The sequence below is a fragment of the Pan troglodytes genome, chromosome 17 (assembly GCF_028858775.2).
Source record: "Pan troglodytes isolate AG18354 chromosome 17, NHGRI_mPanTro3-v2.0_pri, whole genome shotgun sequence".
Lineage (NCBI taxonomy): Eukaryota > Metazoa > Chordata > Mammalia > Primates > Hominidae > Pan > Pan troglodytes.
This window is the reverse complement of record NC_072415.2, coordinates 56,924,480-56,940,164: the sequence shown is the minus strand read 5'-3', so window position 1 is coordinate 56,940,164 and position 15,685 is coordinate 56,924,480. Positions and strand designations below refer to the sequence as shown.

The 15,685-nt window shown below is 56.1% G+C and overlaps 3 protein-coding genes across 11 annotated transcripts in view; 2 read left to right on the top strand and 1 right to left on the bottom strand.

Moving 5' to 3' along the window:
- Positions 1–15,685, bottom strand: part of KATNAL2 (katanin catalytic subunit A1 like 2) — a 409,798-nt gene that overhangs the window by 237,467 nt on the left and 156,646 nt on the right. The gene's annotated exons all lie outside the window — the stretch shown is intronic.
- On the top strand, positions 1,097–2,734 carry LOC134808603 (elongin-A3). The gene has a single exon (XM_063795634.1). The coding sequence runs from the start codon at positions 1,097–1,099 to the stop codon at positions 2,732–2,734; it is 1,638 nt and encodes a 545-aa protein (XP_063651704.1).
- LOC134808678 (elongin-A3) lies at positions 12,911–14,548 on the top strand. Its single transcript, XM_063796128.1, has one exon. The coding sequence runs from the start codon at positions 12,911–12,913 to the stop codon at positions 14,546–14,548; it is 1,638 nt and encodes a 545-aa protein (XP_063652198.1).

Here is a 15,685-nt window from a genome sequence, read left to right as displayed (position 1 = left end):
AGCGTTTTCAGAAAGTTAGCCAAAGCTGGAGCGAAGAAGGTCCCCACCAGAGAGTTCTTCTCCACCACGACAGTGTTCCTGATCATGCCTTTCTTCGAACAAGGGCAGCTGGGCAAGACTTGCCATGGGAAACCGTGAGGCGTCCACCTCACAGTCCTGATTTGGCGCCTGCTGACTTCTCTTTGTTTCCTTGTCTTGGAAAACCTGTAAGGGGCACCCAGTTTTCTTCAGTTAACAATGGAAAAGAGATTGCATGGAAATAGTTAAATTCCCAGGACCCTGGGGGCTTTAGGGATGGGCTAGACGGCGGGGAAAAGACACCGCTTCCAGAAGGGTCTTGATGTTCATGGAGCCGAGGTTGAGGAGTAAAATACGCCTTTTTCCTCTTTCTCCCTTAATCCCACTTTTCTACCAATGTTTCCAAGTCCCCTCACACAACGTCAATCCCAGGTAAAGAGCTGTCATCCTCTGTTGGTTCCTCTTCCTACGATTCTGTCTTGCGGTGTTGTTATTTTCGCTTTTACTCCCAAGAAGATACTCTCTCTGTCTTTTGGAATCCACAGATGTGGAAGCTGGGAACATGGAGGGCCAACGGTAGAACTCAGTGGGGTGTGTCCAGGCTGCAATTAACCTAATGAACCTGCGGGGCACAGCAGTCCACCAGGCGTGGACCGTCCCGATTGGCTGCATTGGGCTGAAGGAATGAATTCCTATCGGGGCGGGGCAGCCCAGGGGCCCAGGGGGTCAGGTCTTGAGCCCTGGGTGGGCCCGGGGCTGGCTATATAAGGCCGGGCTCTGGCAGCGGAGCTTCACTCCGCCTTGGACGGCGCACCGCACAGGTCACTCCAGGCTGCGGCTGCACATCCCGAGGAACAGAAGCGGGCCTGCTCAGCTGTCTGCAAGGACCGGCGTTCCAGACCAAGTGGCCCGCTGCTCCGAGGACCCAGCTCGCTCCAGGCTGTGACTCCACATCCCGAGGTCGCTGCCTGGCGACCGGGCAGCGAGGACCGGCCACCCCAGACTGCCTGTGCCGCCGCCCCGAGCTCGGACAGAGCCGCGACCGTGAGGACAGCGACGCCTGCACAGCTCTGGCGAGATGGCGGCAGGGTCCACTACGCTGCCCGCAGTGGAGAAGCTGCAGGTGCGTCTGGCCACTAAGACGGACCCGAAAAAGCTAGAGAAATATTTGCAGAAACTCTCCGCCTTGCCCATGACGGCAGACATCCTGGCGGAGACTGGAATCAGAAAGACGGTGAAGCGCCTGCGGAAGCACCAGCACGTGGGCGACTTTGCCAGAGACTTGGCGGCCCGGTGGAAGAAGCTGGTGCTCGTGGACCGAAACCCCGGGCCTGACCCACAGGACCCTGAGGAGAGCGCTTCCCGACAGCGCTTCGGGGAGGCTCTTCAGGACCGGGGAAAGGCCTGGGGCTTCCCAGAAAACGCGACGGCCCCCAGGAGCCCATCTCACAGCCCTGAGCACAGACGGACAGCACGCACAACACCTCCGGGGCAACAGAGACCTCACCCGAGGTCTCCCAGTCGCGAGCCCAGAGCCGAGAGAAAGCGCCCCAGAATGGCCCCAGCTGATTCCGGCCCCCATCGGGACCCTCCAACGCGCACCGCTCCCCTCCCGATGCCCGAGGGCCCTGAGCCCGCTGTGCCCGGGGAGCAACCCGGGAGAGGCCACGCTCACGCCGCTCAGGGTGGGCCTCTGCTGGGTCAAGGCTGCCAGGGCCAACCCCAGGGGGAAGCGGTGGGGAGCCACAGCAAGGGGCACAAATCGTCCCGAGGGGCTTCGGCTCAGAAATCGCCTCCTGTCCAGGAAAGCCAGTCAGAGAGGCTGCAGGCGGCCGGCGCCGATTCCGCCGGGCCGAAAACGGTGCCCAGCCATGTCTTCTCAGAGCTCTGGGACCCCTCAGAGGCCTGGATGCAGGCCAACTACGATCTGCTGTCCGCTTTTGAGGCCATGACCTCCCAGGCAAACCCAGAAGCACTCTCCGCGCCAACGCTCCAGGAGGAAGCTGCTTTCCCTGGACGCAGAGTGAACGCTAAGATGCCGGTGTACTCGGGCTCCAGGCCTGCCTGCCAGCTCCAGGTGCCGACGCTGCGCCAGCAGTGCCTCCGGGTGCCTAGGAACAATCCGGACGCCCTCGGCGACGTGGAAGGGGTCCCCTACTCGGTTCTTGAACCCGTTCTGGAAGGGTGGACGCCCGATCAGCTCTACCGCACAGAGAAAGACAATCCCGCACTCGCTCGAGAGACAGATGAATTATGGAGGATTCATTGTCTCCGGGACTTCAAGGAAGAAAAGCCACAGGAGCACGAGTCTTGGCGGGAGCTGTACCTGCGGCTTCGGGACGCCCGAGAGCAGCGGCTGCGAGTAGTGACCACGAAAATCCGATCCGCACGTGAAAACAAACCCAGCGGCCGACAGACAAAGATGATCTGTTTCAACTCTGTGGCCAAGACGCCTTATGATGCTTCCAGGAGGCAAGAGGAGTCTGCAGGAGCCGCTGACCCCCGAAATGGAGACATCGAGCCAGCCCCCAAGCCCGCAGGAAGCAGCCAGGCTCCCTCCGGCCTCGGGGACGGCGACGGCGGCAGCATTAGCGGCGGCAGCAGCAATCAGCACGCGGCGCCCGCGGACAAAACCCGAAAACAGGCTGCCAAGAAAGTGGCCCCGCTGATGGCCAAGGCAATTCGAGACTACAAGGGAAGATTCTCCCGACGATAAACTCAGGACTTGCCTTACACATAAAATCTGGGGGGAGGAGGGCCAATGCAAAGTCAATGCGGGCTGGGGAACGAAACTTCCGACGGACACCAGAACCCTTGGCTTGGTGCAAAGTTCAGCCTCCCAATCCTGCAGGTGTCAAGTGCTGGCCCTGCGATTTTTGCCTCCCACACCCAGCCACTGCCTCCCTGCTTGGAGGACACCTCAGAATTCAGAAGATTTTATGAACGCATTCGGATCAATTCCGCTTTGGTGGTTCACTGATCTCGTCTTTTAAATAACGCCCTAGTTGCAATCACAAATCAGGTACAAGCTGTGAGATTCCCTTTCGTCTTTTTTCCTTTCTTTTGAAATCATCCAGTACATAAGGAAGGACTTCTTAGACACAAACTCTCAATCCATCAGTTGACACTGATAACTCCGACTACGCAAAATGATTTCTTGCTGTTGGTGTTTTCTTTTAGAGAAAAGGCCGGGCGTGATCCTGTAATCGTCAGCCATCCTCCTCTGGGAGGCCGAGGAAAGCAGATCGCTGCAGCCCAGGAGGTGGAGAACAGGCTGGGCCAAACGGAGAAACCCCGTCTCCACAAAAGATACCAAAATGAGCCCGGCGTGGTGGCACGGCCCCTGTGGTCCCAGCTTCTTAGAGGGCTGAGGTGGCAGGATCGCCTGAGCTGGGCAAGCGGAGGCTGCAGTGACCCTTCCTCATTCCACTGCACTCCAGCCGGGGCGACACAAGCGGAGCACATCTCAAAGAAACCTGCTGTTTATTTGAAGAGAGGAACTCTTGGATTTCATACATAAATGCTAACAACTGTTACGTTCCTTAAGTCAAACTACTTTTACTAAGCACCGCAAAGAATCAATCCCAATCTTTTCACCCAGAACCCCTGTGAAAGAATGGCGACACCTTAATCAGCTTCTTTAGGTTCTCCATCAGGAAGTCTAAACCTGCCAATCAGAGTTTCTAATTACCGTGAGATGACCGGGTTAACTACCCTGAGTTCACCTCCTACGAGCTCCTGCAAGCTTTGGTGAAAGTTTGCATTCTAACTCAGGGCATTTGTTGGCTTCACGCGGGCTGCTAATGACAGGTCCGTGTGCCAGATACGACACACACACATACACACAAAGAAAGACACACGCACACACACGCACGCACGCATAAGCACGCACGCATAAGCACGCACACGCACGCGCACACACACACACACACCATTAAGTAAACTTGGTTCTTAGGCGTTACTGACAGTGAGGGGTAGAGAGAGAAATAGAAAGACCTAAGCCACAAGGCAAAACCCAGCAAGGGCAGCAGAAGAGATCAAAGTCCTGTGCCCTTGGCTGTCAGCAGAGTGGGTGCTGGGAAGCTTCTGGAAGCAGGCACCTGAGTGGATGCCGGTGCACGTGAAAAGAGGCCTTCAAGCCTGAAGAACACGTAAGGAGCCAGAACAGGGTGCCACAGAGATACTACCCTTAAGGAAGACAGAAAAGCATTCGTTCCGGGGAAGGGGACATAATCCAATCAAGCGACCCTGTGAAACTCAGACATGTCCGGGCACGGTGACTCACGCCTCTATTCCCATCGCTTTGGGAGGTGGAGGCCGGCGGACCCCCTGAGGTGCGGAGTTGCAGACCAGCCTGACCAGCATGAGGAAATCCGGTCTCTTCTAAAAAGACGAAACTCGGTTGGGCTTGCTGGCGAGCGCCTGTAATCCCAGCTACTCAGGGGGCTGAGACAGGAGAATCGCTTGAACCCGGGAGGCCGAGTTTGCAGTGAGCCCAGATCCCACCATTGCACTCCAGCCTGGACATCAAAAGCCAAACTCCGTCTCAAATTAAAAACACAAAACCTCAGAAAAGCTTCCCCAGCAAGGGCCAGAGACAACGCCGGTCTCTATTTCTTGACAGCAATTCAAGAGAGAATCTCGGGTGGCTTGCAAAACTCACAAGAGAGCAGAATATCCTCCCCAAGGCAGAGAAGCCACACGCTCTTACTGGAGGTGGAGTAGCCACCGATCACGGTGCAGCCCCTCCCCACTCCCAGCCAGAAACCCCAGCCCCTCGGAACCAAATCCACTGGCAACAACCTTTCTTCCTGGAAAACGTTTCCCCTGCCAAAATGCAAAACAAACATGATACAAGCAAACGCAACTCAAAACACAAACACAAGGAAACAATCCGAGCAAGCTCTAGCCCCTCATAGCTCATCGATGCCCCCACTGGCATGCTACTGAAAACAGCGGCTGCACCCATTAAACTCATTCATTACTGGAGAACGAGACAAACCTTAGCAGATCCCTGCTCCCACAGCGACAATCCCGCTCGAAAACACAGAAAGGAAACAACCCCCGCACAAAATATAAATCTACCCCAGATAGAATTCAGCATCAACCTAAGGATCCTGCTGTAACATTACTACACTGACCCAGGACAGCTCAATTCTCTTCCCACCTGTTTACAAGATAAACCTCATTCAGGGAGCTCTGGAAGCATCGCCAGTATTGCACTACGATCCTCTTCGTGAGGCAGCTGGAAGTCTGGAAACACAGCAAATTTATTTATTTCTCTACACAACACGGAGGGTAATTCTCAGAAAAGGCTTAACACCCGAATCCCCATTCCCCGATTCTCAGGCTATAACGATTATCTTTCTGCGGAAGAAACACACACACACACACACACACACACACACACACACACACACACACTGAGAGAGAGAGAGAGAGAGAGAAAGTCACGTGAGAATGTAAACATTAAGCGAAATCGCCGCTGACAGCAGAAACAATAGCCGACACCATAGACACTTCAAATGGTTCTGTTTTCCTCATTTGGACTGACAGGTGAGAGTGGAACTCGGCTGCCCAAACCGTGGCACCAATATCAGCTGCAGGCCAGAGCAAGCCTTTCCGAGGAGATTTTAAACAACCGGTGGGAGCAAGATCCTGAAGCATTTCTTCCAAGATTGGTCACAGGAGATGAAACCTGGCTCTACCGGCAGGATCCTGAAGACCAAGCACGAAGCCATGGCTACCAAGAGGTGGCAGTGCTCCAGTCGAAGCTGCAGAGGAGCAGTCAAGAGCAGAGGTCATGGCCACCGTTGCGGGGGGGGGAGGGGGGATGCTAGAGGGATTCTGCTGGTTGACTTTCTGCAGGGCCAAACCCTGATCACATCTGCTCGCTAGCAGAGCGTTTTCAGAAAGTTAGCCAAAGCTGGAGCGAAGAAGGTCCCCACCAGAGAGTTCTTCTCCACCACGACAGTGTTCCTGATCATGCCTTTCTTCGAACAAGGGCAGCTGGGCAAGACTTGCCATGGGAAACCGTGAGGCGTCCACCTCACAGTCCTGATTTGGCGCCTGCTGACTTCTCTTTGTTTCCTTGTCTTGGAAAACCTGTAAGGGGCACCCAGTTTTCTTCAGTTAACAATGGAAAAGAGATTGCATGGAAATAGTTAAATTCCCAGGACCCTGGGGGCTTTAGGGATGGGCTAGACGGCGGGGAAAAGACACCGCTTCCAGAAGGGTCTTGATGTTCATGGAGCCGAGGTTGAGGAGTAAAATACGCCTTTTTCCTCTTTCTCCCTTAATCCCACTTTTCTACCAATGTTTCCAAGTCCCCTCACACAACGTCAATCCCAGGTAAAGAGCTGTCATCCTCTGTTGGTTCCTCTTCCTACGATTCTGTCTTGCGGTGTTGTTATTTTCGCTTTTACTCCCAAGAAGATACTCTCTCTGTCTTTTGGAATCCACAGATGTGGAAGCTGGGAACATGGAGGGCCAACGGTAGAACTCAGTGGGGTGTGTCCAGGCTGCAATTAACCTAATGAACCTGCGGGGCACAGCAGTCCACCAGGCGTGGACCGTCCCGATTGGCTGCATTGGGCTGAAGGAATGAATTCCTATCGGGGCGGGGCAGCCCAGGGGCCCAGGGGGTCAGGTCTTGAGCCCTGGGTGGGCCCGGGGCTGGCTATATAAGGCCGGGCTCTGGCAGCGGAGCTTCACTCCGCCTTGGACGGCGCACCGCACAGGTCACTCCAGGCTGCGGCTGCACATCCCGAGGAACAGAAGCGGGCCTGCTCAGCTGTCTGCAAGGACCGGCGTTCCAGACCAAGTGGCCCGCTGCTCCGAGGACCCAGCTCGCTCCAGGCTGTGACTCCACATCCCGAGGTCGCTGCCTGGCGACCGGGCAGCGAGGACCGGCCACCCCAGACTGCCTGTGCCGCCGCCCCGAGCTCGGACAGAGCCGCGACCGTGAGGACAGCGACGCCTGCACAGCTCTGGCGAGATGGCGGCAGGGTCCACTACGCTGCCCGCAGTGGAGAAGCTGCAGGTGCGTCTGGCCACTAAGACGGACCCGAAAAAGCTAGAGAAATATTTGCAGAAACTCTCCGCCTTGCCCATGACGGCAGACATCCTGGCGGAGACTGGAATCAGAAAGACGGTGAAGCGCCTGCGGAAGCACCAGCACGTGGGCGACTTTGCCAGAGAGTTGGCGGCCCGGTGGAAGAAGCTGGTGCTCGTGGACCGAAACCCCGGGCCTGACCCACAGGACCCTGAGGAGAGCGCTTCCCGACAGCGCTTCGGGGAGGCTCTTCAGGACCGGGGAAAGGCCTGGGGCTTCCCAGAAAACGCGACGGCCCCCAGGAGCCCATCTCACAGCCCTGAGCACAGACGGACAGCACGCACAACACCTCCGGGGCAACAGAGACCTCACCCGAGGTCTCCCAGTCGCGAGCCCAGAGCCGAGAGAAAGCGCCCCAGAATGGCCCCAGCTGATTCCGGCCCCCATCGGGACCCTCCAACGCGCACCGCTCCCCTCCCGATGCCCGAGGGCCCTGAGCCCGCTGTGCCCGGGGAGCAACCCGGGAGAGGCCACGCTCACGCCGCTCAGGGTGGGCCTCTGCTGGGTCAAGGCTGCCAGGGCCAACCCCAGGGGGAAGCGGTGGGGAGCCACAGCAAGGGGCACAAATCGTCCCGAGGGGCTTCGGCTCAGAAATCGCCTCCTGTCCAGGAAAGCCAGTCAGAGAGGCTGCAGGCGGCCGGCGCCGATTCCGCCGGGCCGAAAACGGTGCCCAGCCATGTCTTCTCAGAGCTCTGGGACCCCTCAGAGGCCTGGATGCAGGCCAACTACGATCTGCTGTCCGCTTTTGAGGCCATGACCTCCCAGGCAAACCCAGAAGCACTCTCCGCGCCAACGCTCCAGGAGGAAGCTGCTTTCCCTGGACGCAGAGTGAACGCTAAGATGCCGGTGTACTCGGGCTCCAGGCCTGCCTGCCAGCTCCAGGTGCCGACGCTGCGCCAGCAGTGCCTCCGGGTGCCTAGGAACAATCCGGACGCCCTCGGCGACGTGGAAGGGGTCCCCTACTCGGTTCTTGAACCCGTTCTGGAAGGGTGGACGCCCGATCAGCTCTACCGCACAGAGAAAGACAATCCCGCACTCGCTCGAGAGACAGATGAATTATGGAGGATTCATTGTCTCCGGGACTTCAAGGAAGAAAAGCCACAGGAGCACGAGTCTTGGCGGGAGCTGTACCTGCGGCTTCGGGACGCCCGAGAGCAGCGGCTGCGAGTAGTGACCACGAAAATCCGATCCGCACGTGAAAACAAACCCAGCGGCCGACAGACAAAGATGATCTGTTTCAACTCTGTGGCCAAGACGCCTTATGATGCTTCCAGGAGGCAAGAGGAGTCTGCAGGAGCCGCTGACCCCCGAAATGGAGACATCGAGCCAGCCCCCAAGCCCGCAGGAAGCAGCCAGGCTCCCTCCGGCCTCGGGGACGGCGACGGCGGCAGCATTAGCGGCGGCAGCAGCAATCAGCACGCGGCGCCCGCGGACAAAACCCGAAAACAGGCTGCCAAGAAAGTGGCCCCGCTGATGGCCAAGGCAATTCGAGACTACAAGGGAAGATTCTCCCGACGATAAACTCAGGACTTGCCTTACACATAAAATCTGGGGGGAGGAGGGCCAATGCAAAGTCAATGCGGGCTGGGGAACGAAACTTCCGACGGACACCAGAACCCTTGGCTTGGTGCAAAGTTCAGCCTCCCAATCCTGCAGGTGTCAAGTGCTGGCCCTGCGATTTTTGCCTCCCACACCCAGCCACTGCCTCCCTGCTTGGAGGACACCTCAGAATTCAGAAGATTTTATGAACGCATTCGGATCAATTCCGCTTTGGTGGTTCACTGATCGTCTTTTAAATAACGCCCTAGTTGCAATCACAAATCAGGTACAAGCTGTGAGATTCCCTTTCGTCTTTTTTCCTTTCTTTTGAAATCATCCAGTACATAAGGAAGGACTTCTTAGACACAAACTCTCAATCCATCAGTTGACACTGATAACTCCGACTACGCAAAATGATTTCTTGCTGTTGGTGTTTTCTTTTAGAGAAAAGGCCGGGCATGATCCTGTAATCGTCAGCCATCCTCCTCTGGGAGGCCGAGGAAAGCAGATCGCTGCAGCCCAGGAGGTGGAGAACAGGCTGGGCCAAACGGAGAAACCCCGTCTCCACAAAAGATACCAAAATGAGCCCGGCGTGGTGGCACGGCCCCTGTGGTCCCAGCTTCTTAGAGGGCTGAGGTGGCAGGATCGCCTGAGCTGGGCAAGCGGAGGCTGCAGTGACCCTTCCTCATTCCACTGCACTCCAGCCGGGGCGACACAAGCGGAGCACATCTCAAAGAAACCTGCTGTTTATTTGAAGAGAGGAACTCTTGGATTTCATACATAAATGCTAACAACTGTTACGTTCCTTAAGTCAAACTACTTTTACTAAGCACCGCAAAGAATCAATCCCAATCTTTTCACCCAGAACCCCTGTGAAAGAATGGCGACACCTTAATCAGCTTCTTTAGGTTCTCCATCAGGAAGTCTAAACCTGCCAATCAGAGTTTCTAATTACCGTGAGATGACCGGGTTAACTACCCTGAGTTCACCTCCTACGAGCTCCTGCAAGCTTTGGTGAAAGTTTGCATTCTAACTCAGGGCATTTGTTGGCTTCACGCGGGCTGCTAATGACAGGTCCGTGTGCCAGATACGACACACACACATACACACAAAGAAAGACACACGCACACACACGCACGCACGCATAAGCACGCACGCATAAGCACGCACACGCACGCGCACACACACACACCATTAAGTAAACTTGGTTCTTAGGCGTTACTGACAGTGAGGGGTAGAGAGAGAAATAGAAAGACCTAAGCCACAAGGCAAAACCCAGCAAGGGCAGCAGAAGAGATCAAAGTCCTGTGCCCTTGGCTGTCAGCAGAGTGGGTGCTGGGAAGCTTCTGGAAGCAGGCACCTGAGTGGATGCCGGTGCACGTGAAAAGAGGCCTTCAAGCCTGAAGAACACGTAAGGAGCCAGAACAGGGTGCCACAGAGATACTACCCTTAAGGAAGACAGAAAAGCATTCGTTCCGGGGAAGGGGACATAATCCAATCAAGCGACCCTGTGAAACTCAGACATGTCCGGGCACGGTGACTCACGCCTCTATTCCCATCGCTTTGGGAGGTGGAGGCCGGCGGACCCCCTGAGGTGCGGAGTTGCAGACCAGCCTGACCAGCATGAGGAAATCCGGTCTCTTCTAAAAAGACGAAACTCGGTTGGGCTTGCTGGCGAGCGCCTGTAATCCCAGCTACTCAGGGGGCTGAGACAGGAGAATCGCTTGAACCCGGGAGGCCGAGTTTGCAGTGAGCCCAGATCCCACCATTGCACTCCAGCCTGGACATCAAAAGCCAAACTCCGTCTCAAATTAAAAACACAAAACCTCAGAAAAGCTTCCCCAGCAAGGGCCAGAGACAACGCCGGTCTCTATTTCTTGACAGCAATTCAAGAGAGAATCTCGGGTGGCTTGCAAAACTCACAAGAGAGCAGAATATCCTCCCCAAGGCAGAGAAGCCACACGCTCTTACTGGAGGTGGAGTAGCCACCGATCACGGTGCAGCCCCTCCCCACTCCCAGCCAGAAACCCCAGCCCCTCGGAACCAAATCCACTGGCAACAACCTTTCTTCCTGGAAAACGTTTCCCCTGCCAAAATGGAAAACAAACATGATACAAGCAAACGCAACTCAAAACACAAACACAAGGAAACAATCCGAGCAAGCTCTAGCCCCTCATAGCTCATCGATGCCCCCACTGGCATGCTACTGAAAACAGCGGCTGCACCCATTAAACTCATTCATTACTGGAGAACGAGACAAACCTTAGCAGATCCCTGCTCCCACAGCGACAATCCCGCTCGAAAACACAGAAAGGAAACAACCCCCGCACAAAATATAAATCTACCCCAGATAGAATTCAGCATCAACCTAAGGATCCTGCTGTAACATTACTACACTGACCCAGGACAGCTCAATTCTCTTCCCACCTGTTTACAAGATAAACCTCATTCAGGGAGCTCTGGAAGCATCGCCAGTATTGCACTACGATCCTCTTCGTGAGGCAGCTGGAAGTCTGGAAACACAGCAAATTTATTTATTTCTCTACACAACACGGAGGGTAATTCTCAGAAAAGGCTTAACACCCGCATCCCCATTCCCCGATTCTCAGGCTATAACGATTATCTTTCTGCGGAAGAAACACACACACACACACACACACACACACACACACACTGAGAGAGAGAGAGAGAGAAAGTCACGTGAGAATGTAAACATTAAGCGAAATCGCCGCTGACAGCAGAAACAATAGCCGACACCATAGACACTTCAAATGGTTCTGTTTTCCTCATTTGGACTGACAGGTGAGAGTGGAACTCGGCTGCCCAAACCGTGGCACCAATATCAGCTGCAGGCCAGAGCAAGCCTTTCCGAGGAGATTTTAAACAACCGGTGGGAGCAAGATCCTGAAGCATTTCTTCCAAGATTGGTCACAGGAGATGAAACCTGGCTCTACCGGCAGGATCCTGAAGACCAAGCACGAAGCCATGGCTACCAAGAGGTGGCAGTGCTCCAGTCGAAGCTGCAGAGGAGCAGTCAAGAGCAGAGGTCATGGCCACCGTTGCGGGGGGGGGGGGATGCTAGAGGGATTCTGCTGGTTGACTTTCTGCAGGGCCAAACCCTGATCACATCTGCTCGCTAGCAGAGCGTTTTCAGAAAGTTAGCCAAAGCTGGAGCGAAGAAGGTCCCCACCAGAGAGTTCTTCTCCACCACGACAGTGTTCCTGATCATGCCTTTCTTCGAACAAGGGCAGCTGGGCAAGACTTGCCATGGGAAACCGTGAGGCGTCCACCTCACAGTCCTGATTTGGCGCCTGCTGACTTCTCTTTGTTTCCTTGTCTTGGAAAACCTGTAAGGGGCACCCAGTTTTCTTCAGTTAACAATGGAAAAGAGATTGCATGGAAATAGTTAAATTCCCAGGACCCTGGGGGCTTTAGGGATGGGCTAGACGGCGGGGAAAAGACACCGCTTCCAGAAGGGTCTTGATGTTCATGGAGCCGAGGTTGAGGAGTAAAATACGCCTTTTTCCTCTTTCTCCCTTAATCCCACTTTTCTACCAATGTTTCCAAGTCCCCTCACACAACGTCAATCCCAGGTAAAGAGCTGTCATCCTCTGTTGGTTCCTCTTCCTACGATTCTGTCTTGCGGTGTTGTTATTTTCGCTTTTACTCCCAAGAAGATACTCTCTCTGTCTTTTGGAATCCACAGATGTGGAAGCTGGGAACATGGAGGGCCAACGGTAGAACTCAGTGGGGTGTGTCCAGGCTGCAATTAACCTAATGAACCTGCGGGGCACAGCAGTCCACCAGGCGTGGACCGTCCCGATTGGCTGCATTGGGCTGAAGGAATGAATTCCTATCGGGGCGGGGCAGCCCAGGGGCCCAGGGGGTCAGGTCTTGAGCCCTGGGTGGGCCCGGGGCTGGCTATATAAGGCCGGGCTCTGGCAGCGGAGCTTCACTCCGCCTTGGACGGCGCACCGCACAGGTCACTCCAGGCTGCGGCTGCACATCCCGAGGAACAGAAGCGGGCCTGCTCAGCTGTCTGCAAGGACCGGCGTTCCAGACCAAGTGGCCCGCTGCTCCGAGGACCCAGCTCGCTCCAGGCTGTGACTCCACATCCCGAGGTCGCTGCCTGGCGACCGGGCAGCGAGGACCGGCCACCCCAGACTGCCTGTGCCGCCGCCCCGAGCTCGGACAGAGCCGCGACCGTGAGGACAGCGACGCCTGCACAGCTCTGGCGAGATGGCGGCAGGGTCCACTACGCTGCCCGCAGTGGAGAAGCTGCAGGTGCGTCTGGCCACTAAGACGGACCCGAAAAAGCTAGAGAAATATTTGCAGAAACTCTCCGCCTTGCCCATGACGGCAGACATCCTGGCGGAGACTGGAATCAGAAAGACGGTGAAGCGCCTGCGGAAGCACCAGCACGTGGGCGACTTTGCCAGAGACTTGGCGGCCCGGTGGAAGAAGCTGGTGCTCGTGGACCGAAACCCCGGGCCTGACCCACAGGACCCTGAGGAGAGCGCTTCCCGACAGCGCTTCGGGGAGGCTCTTCAGGACCGGGGAAAGGCCTGGGGCTTCCCAGAAAACGCGACGGCCCCCAGGAGCCCATCTCACAGCCCTGAGCACAGACGGACAGCACGCACAACACCTCCGGGGCAACAGAGACCTCACCCGAGGTCTCCCAGTCGCGAGCCCAGAGCCGAGAGAAAGCGCCCCAGAATGGCCCCAGCTGATTCCGGCCCCCATCGGGACCCTCCAACGCGCACCGCTCCCCTCCCGATGCCCGAGGGCCCTGAGCCCGCTGTGCCCGGGGAGCAACCCGGGAGAGGCCACGCTCACGCCGCTCAGGGTGGGCCTCTGCTGGGTCAAGGCTGCCAGGGCCAACCCCAGGGGGAAGCGGTGGGGAGCCACAGCAAGGGGCACAAATCGTCCCGAGGGGCTTCGGCTCAGAAATCGCCTCCTGTCCAGGAAAGCCAGTCAGAGAGGCTGCAGGCGGCCGGCGCCGATTCCGCCGGGCCGAAAACGGTGCCCAGCCATGTCTTCTCAGAGCTCTGGGACCCCTCAGAGGCCTGGATGCAGGCCAACTACGATCTGCTGTCCGCTTTTGAGGCCATGACCTCCCAGGCAAACCCAGAAGCACTCTCCGCGCCAACGCTCCAGGAGGAAGCTGCTTTCCCTGGACGCAGAGTGAACGCTAAGATGCCGGTGTACTCGGGCTCCAGGCCTGCCTGCCAGCTCCAGGTGCCGACGCTGCGCCAGCAGTGCCTCCGGGTGCCTAGGAACAATCCGGACGCCCTCGGCGACGTGGAAGGGGTCCCCTACTCGGTTCTTGAACCCGTTCTGGAAGGGTGGACGCCCGATCAGCTCTACCGCACAGAGAAAGACAATCCCGCACTCGCTCGAGAGACAGATGAATTATGGAGGATTCATTGTCTCCGGGACTTCAAGGAAGAAAAGCCACAGGAGCACGAGTCTTGGCGGGAGCTGTACCTGCGGCTTCGGGACGCCCGAGAGCAGCGGCTGCGAGTAGTGACCACGAAAATCCGATCCGCACGTGAAAACAAACCCAGCGGCCGACAGACAAAGATGATCTGTTTCAACTCTGTGGCCAAGACGCCTTATGATGCTTCCAGGAGGCAAGAGGAGTCTGCAGGAGCCGCTGACCCCCGAAATGGAGACATCGAGCCAGCCCCCAAGCCCGCAGGAAGCAGCCAGGCTCCCTCCGGCCTCGGGGACGGCGACGGCGGCAGCATTAGCGGCGGCAGCAGCAATCAGCACGCGGCGCCCGCGGACAAAACCCGAAAACAGGCTGCCAAGAAAGTGGCCCCGCTGATGGCCAAGGCAATTCGAGACTACAAGGGAAGATTCTCCCGACGATAAACTCAGGACTTGCCTTACACATAAAATCTGGGGGGAGGAGGGCCAATGCAAAGTCAATGCGGGCTGGGGAACGAAACTTCCGACGGACACCAGAACCCTTGGCTTGGTGCAAAGTTCAGCCTCCCAATCCTGCAGGTGTCAAGTGCTGGCCCTGCGATTTTTGCCTCCCACACCCAGCCACTGCCTCCCTGCTTGGAGGACACCTCAGAATTCAGAAGATTTTATGAACGCATTCGGATCAATTCCGCTTTGGTGGTTCACTGATCTCGTCTTTTAAATAACGCCCTAGTTGCAATCACAAATCAGGTACAAGCTGTGAGATTCCCTTTCGTCTTTTTTCCTTTCTTTTGAAATCATCCAGTACATAAGGAAGGACTTCTTAGACACAAACTCTCAATCCATCAGTTGACACTGATAACTCCGACTACGCAAAATGATTTCTTGCTGTTGGTGTTTTCTTTTAGAGAAAAGGCCGGGCATGATCCTGTAATCGTCAGCCATCCTCCTCTGGGAGGCCGAGGAAAGCAGATCGCTGCAGCCCAGGAGGTGGAGAACAGGCTGGGCCAAACGGAGAAACCCCGTCTCCACAAAAGATACCAAAATGAGCCCGGCGTGGTGGCACGGCCCCTGTGGTCCCAGCTTCTTAGAGGGCTGAGGTGGCAGGATCGCCTGAGCTGGGCAAGCGGAGGCTGCAGTGACCCTTCCTCATTCCACTGCACTCCAGCCGGGGCGACACAAGCGGAGCACATCTCAAAGAAACCTGCTGTTTATTTGAAGAGAGGAACTCTTGGATTTCATACATAAATGCTAACAACTGTTACGTTCCTTAAGTCAAACTACTTTTACTAAGCACCGCAAAGAATCAATCCCAATCTTTTCACCCAGAACCCCTGTGAAAGAATGGCGACACCTTAATCAGCTTCTTTAGGTTCTCCATCAGGAAGTCTAAACCTGCCAATCAGAGTTTCTAATTACCGTGAGATGACCGGGTTAACTACCCTGAGTTCACCTCCTACGAGCTCCTGCAAGCTTTGGTGAAAGTTTGCATTCTAACTCAGGGCATTTGTTGGCTTCACGCGGGCTGCTAATGACAGGTCCGTGTGCCAGATACGACACACACACATACACACAAAGAAA

Excerpts from the sequence above, each read along its gene's own strand:
- LOC134808603 (XM_063795634.1), top strand. The coding sequence starts at position 1,097 with ATGGCGGCAGGGTCCACTACGCTGCCCGCAGTGGAGAAGCTGCAGGTG.
- LOC134808678 (XM_063796128.1), top strand. The coding sequence starts at position 12,911 with ATGGCGGCAGGGTCCACTACGCTGCCCGCAGTGGAGAAGCTGCAGGTG.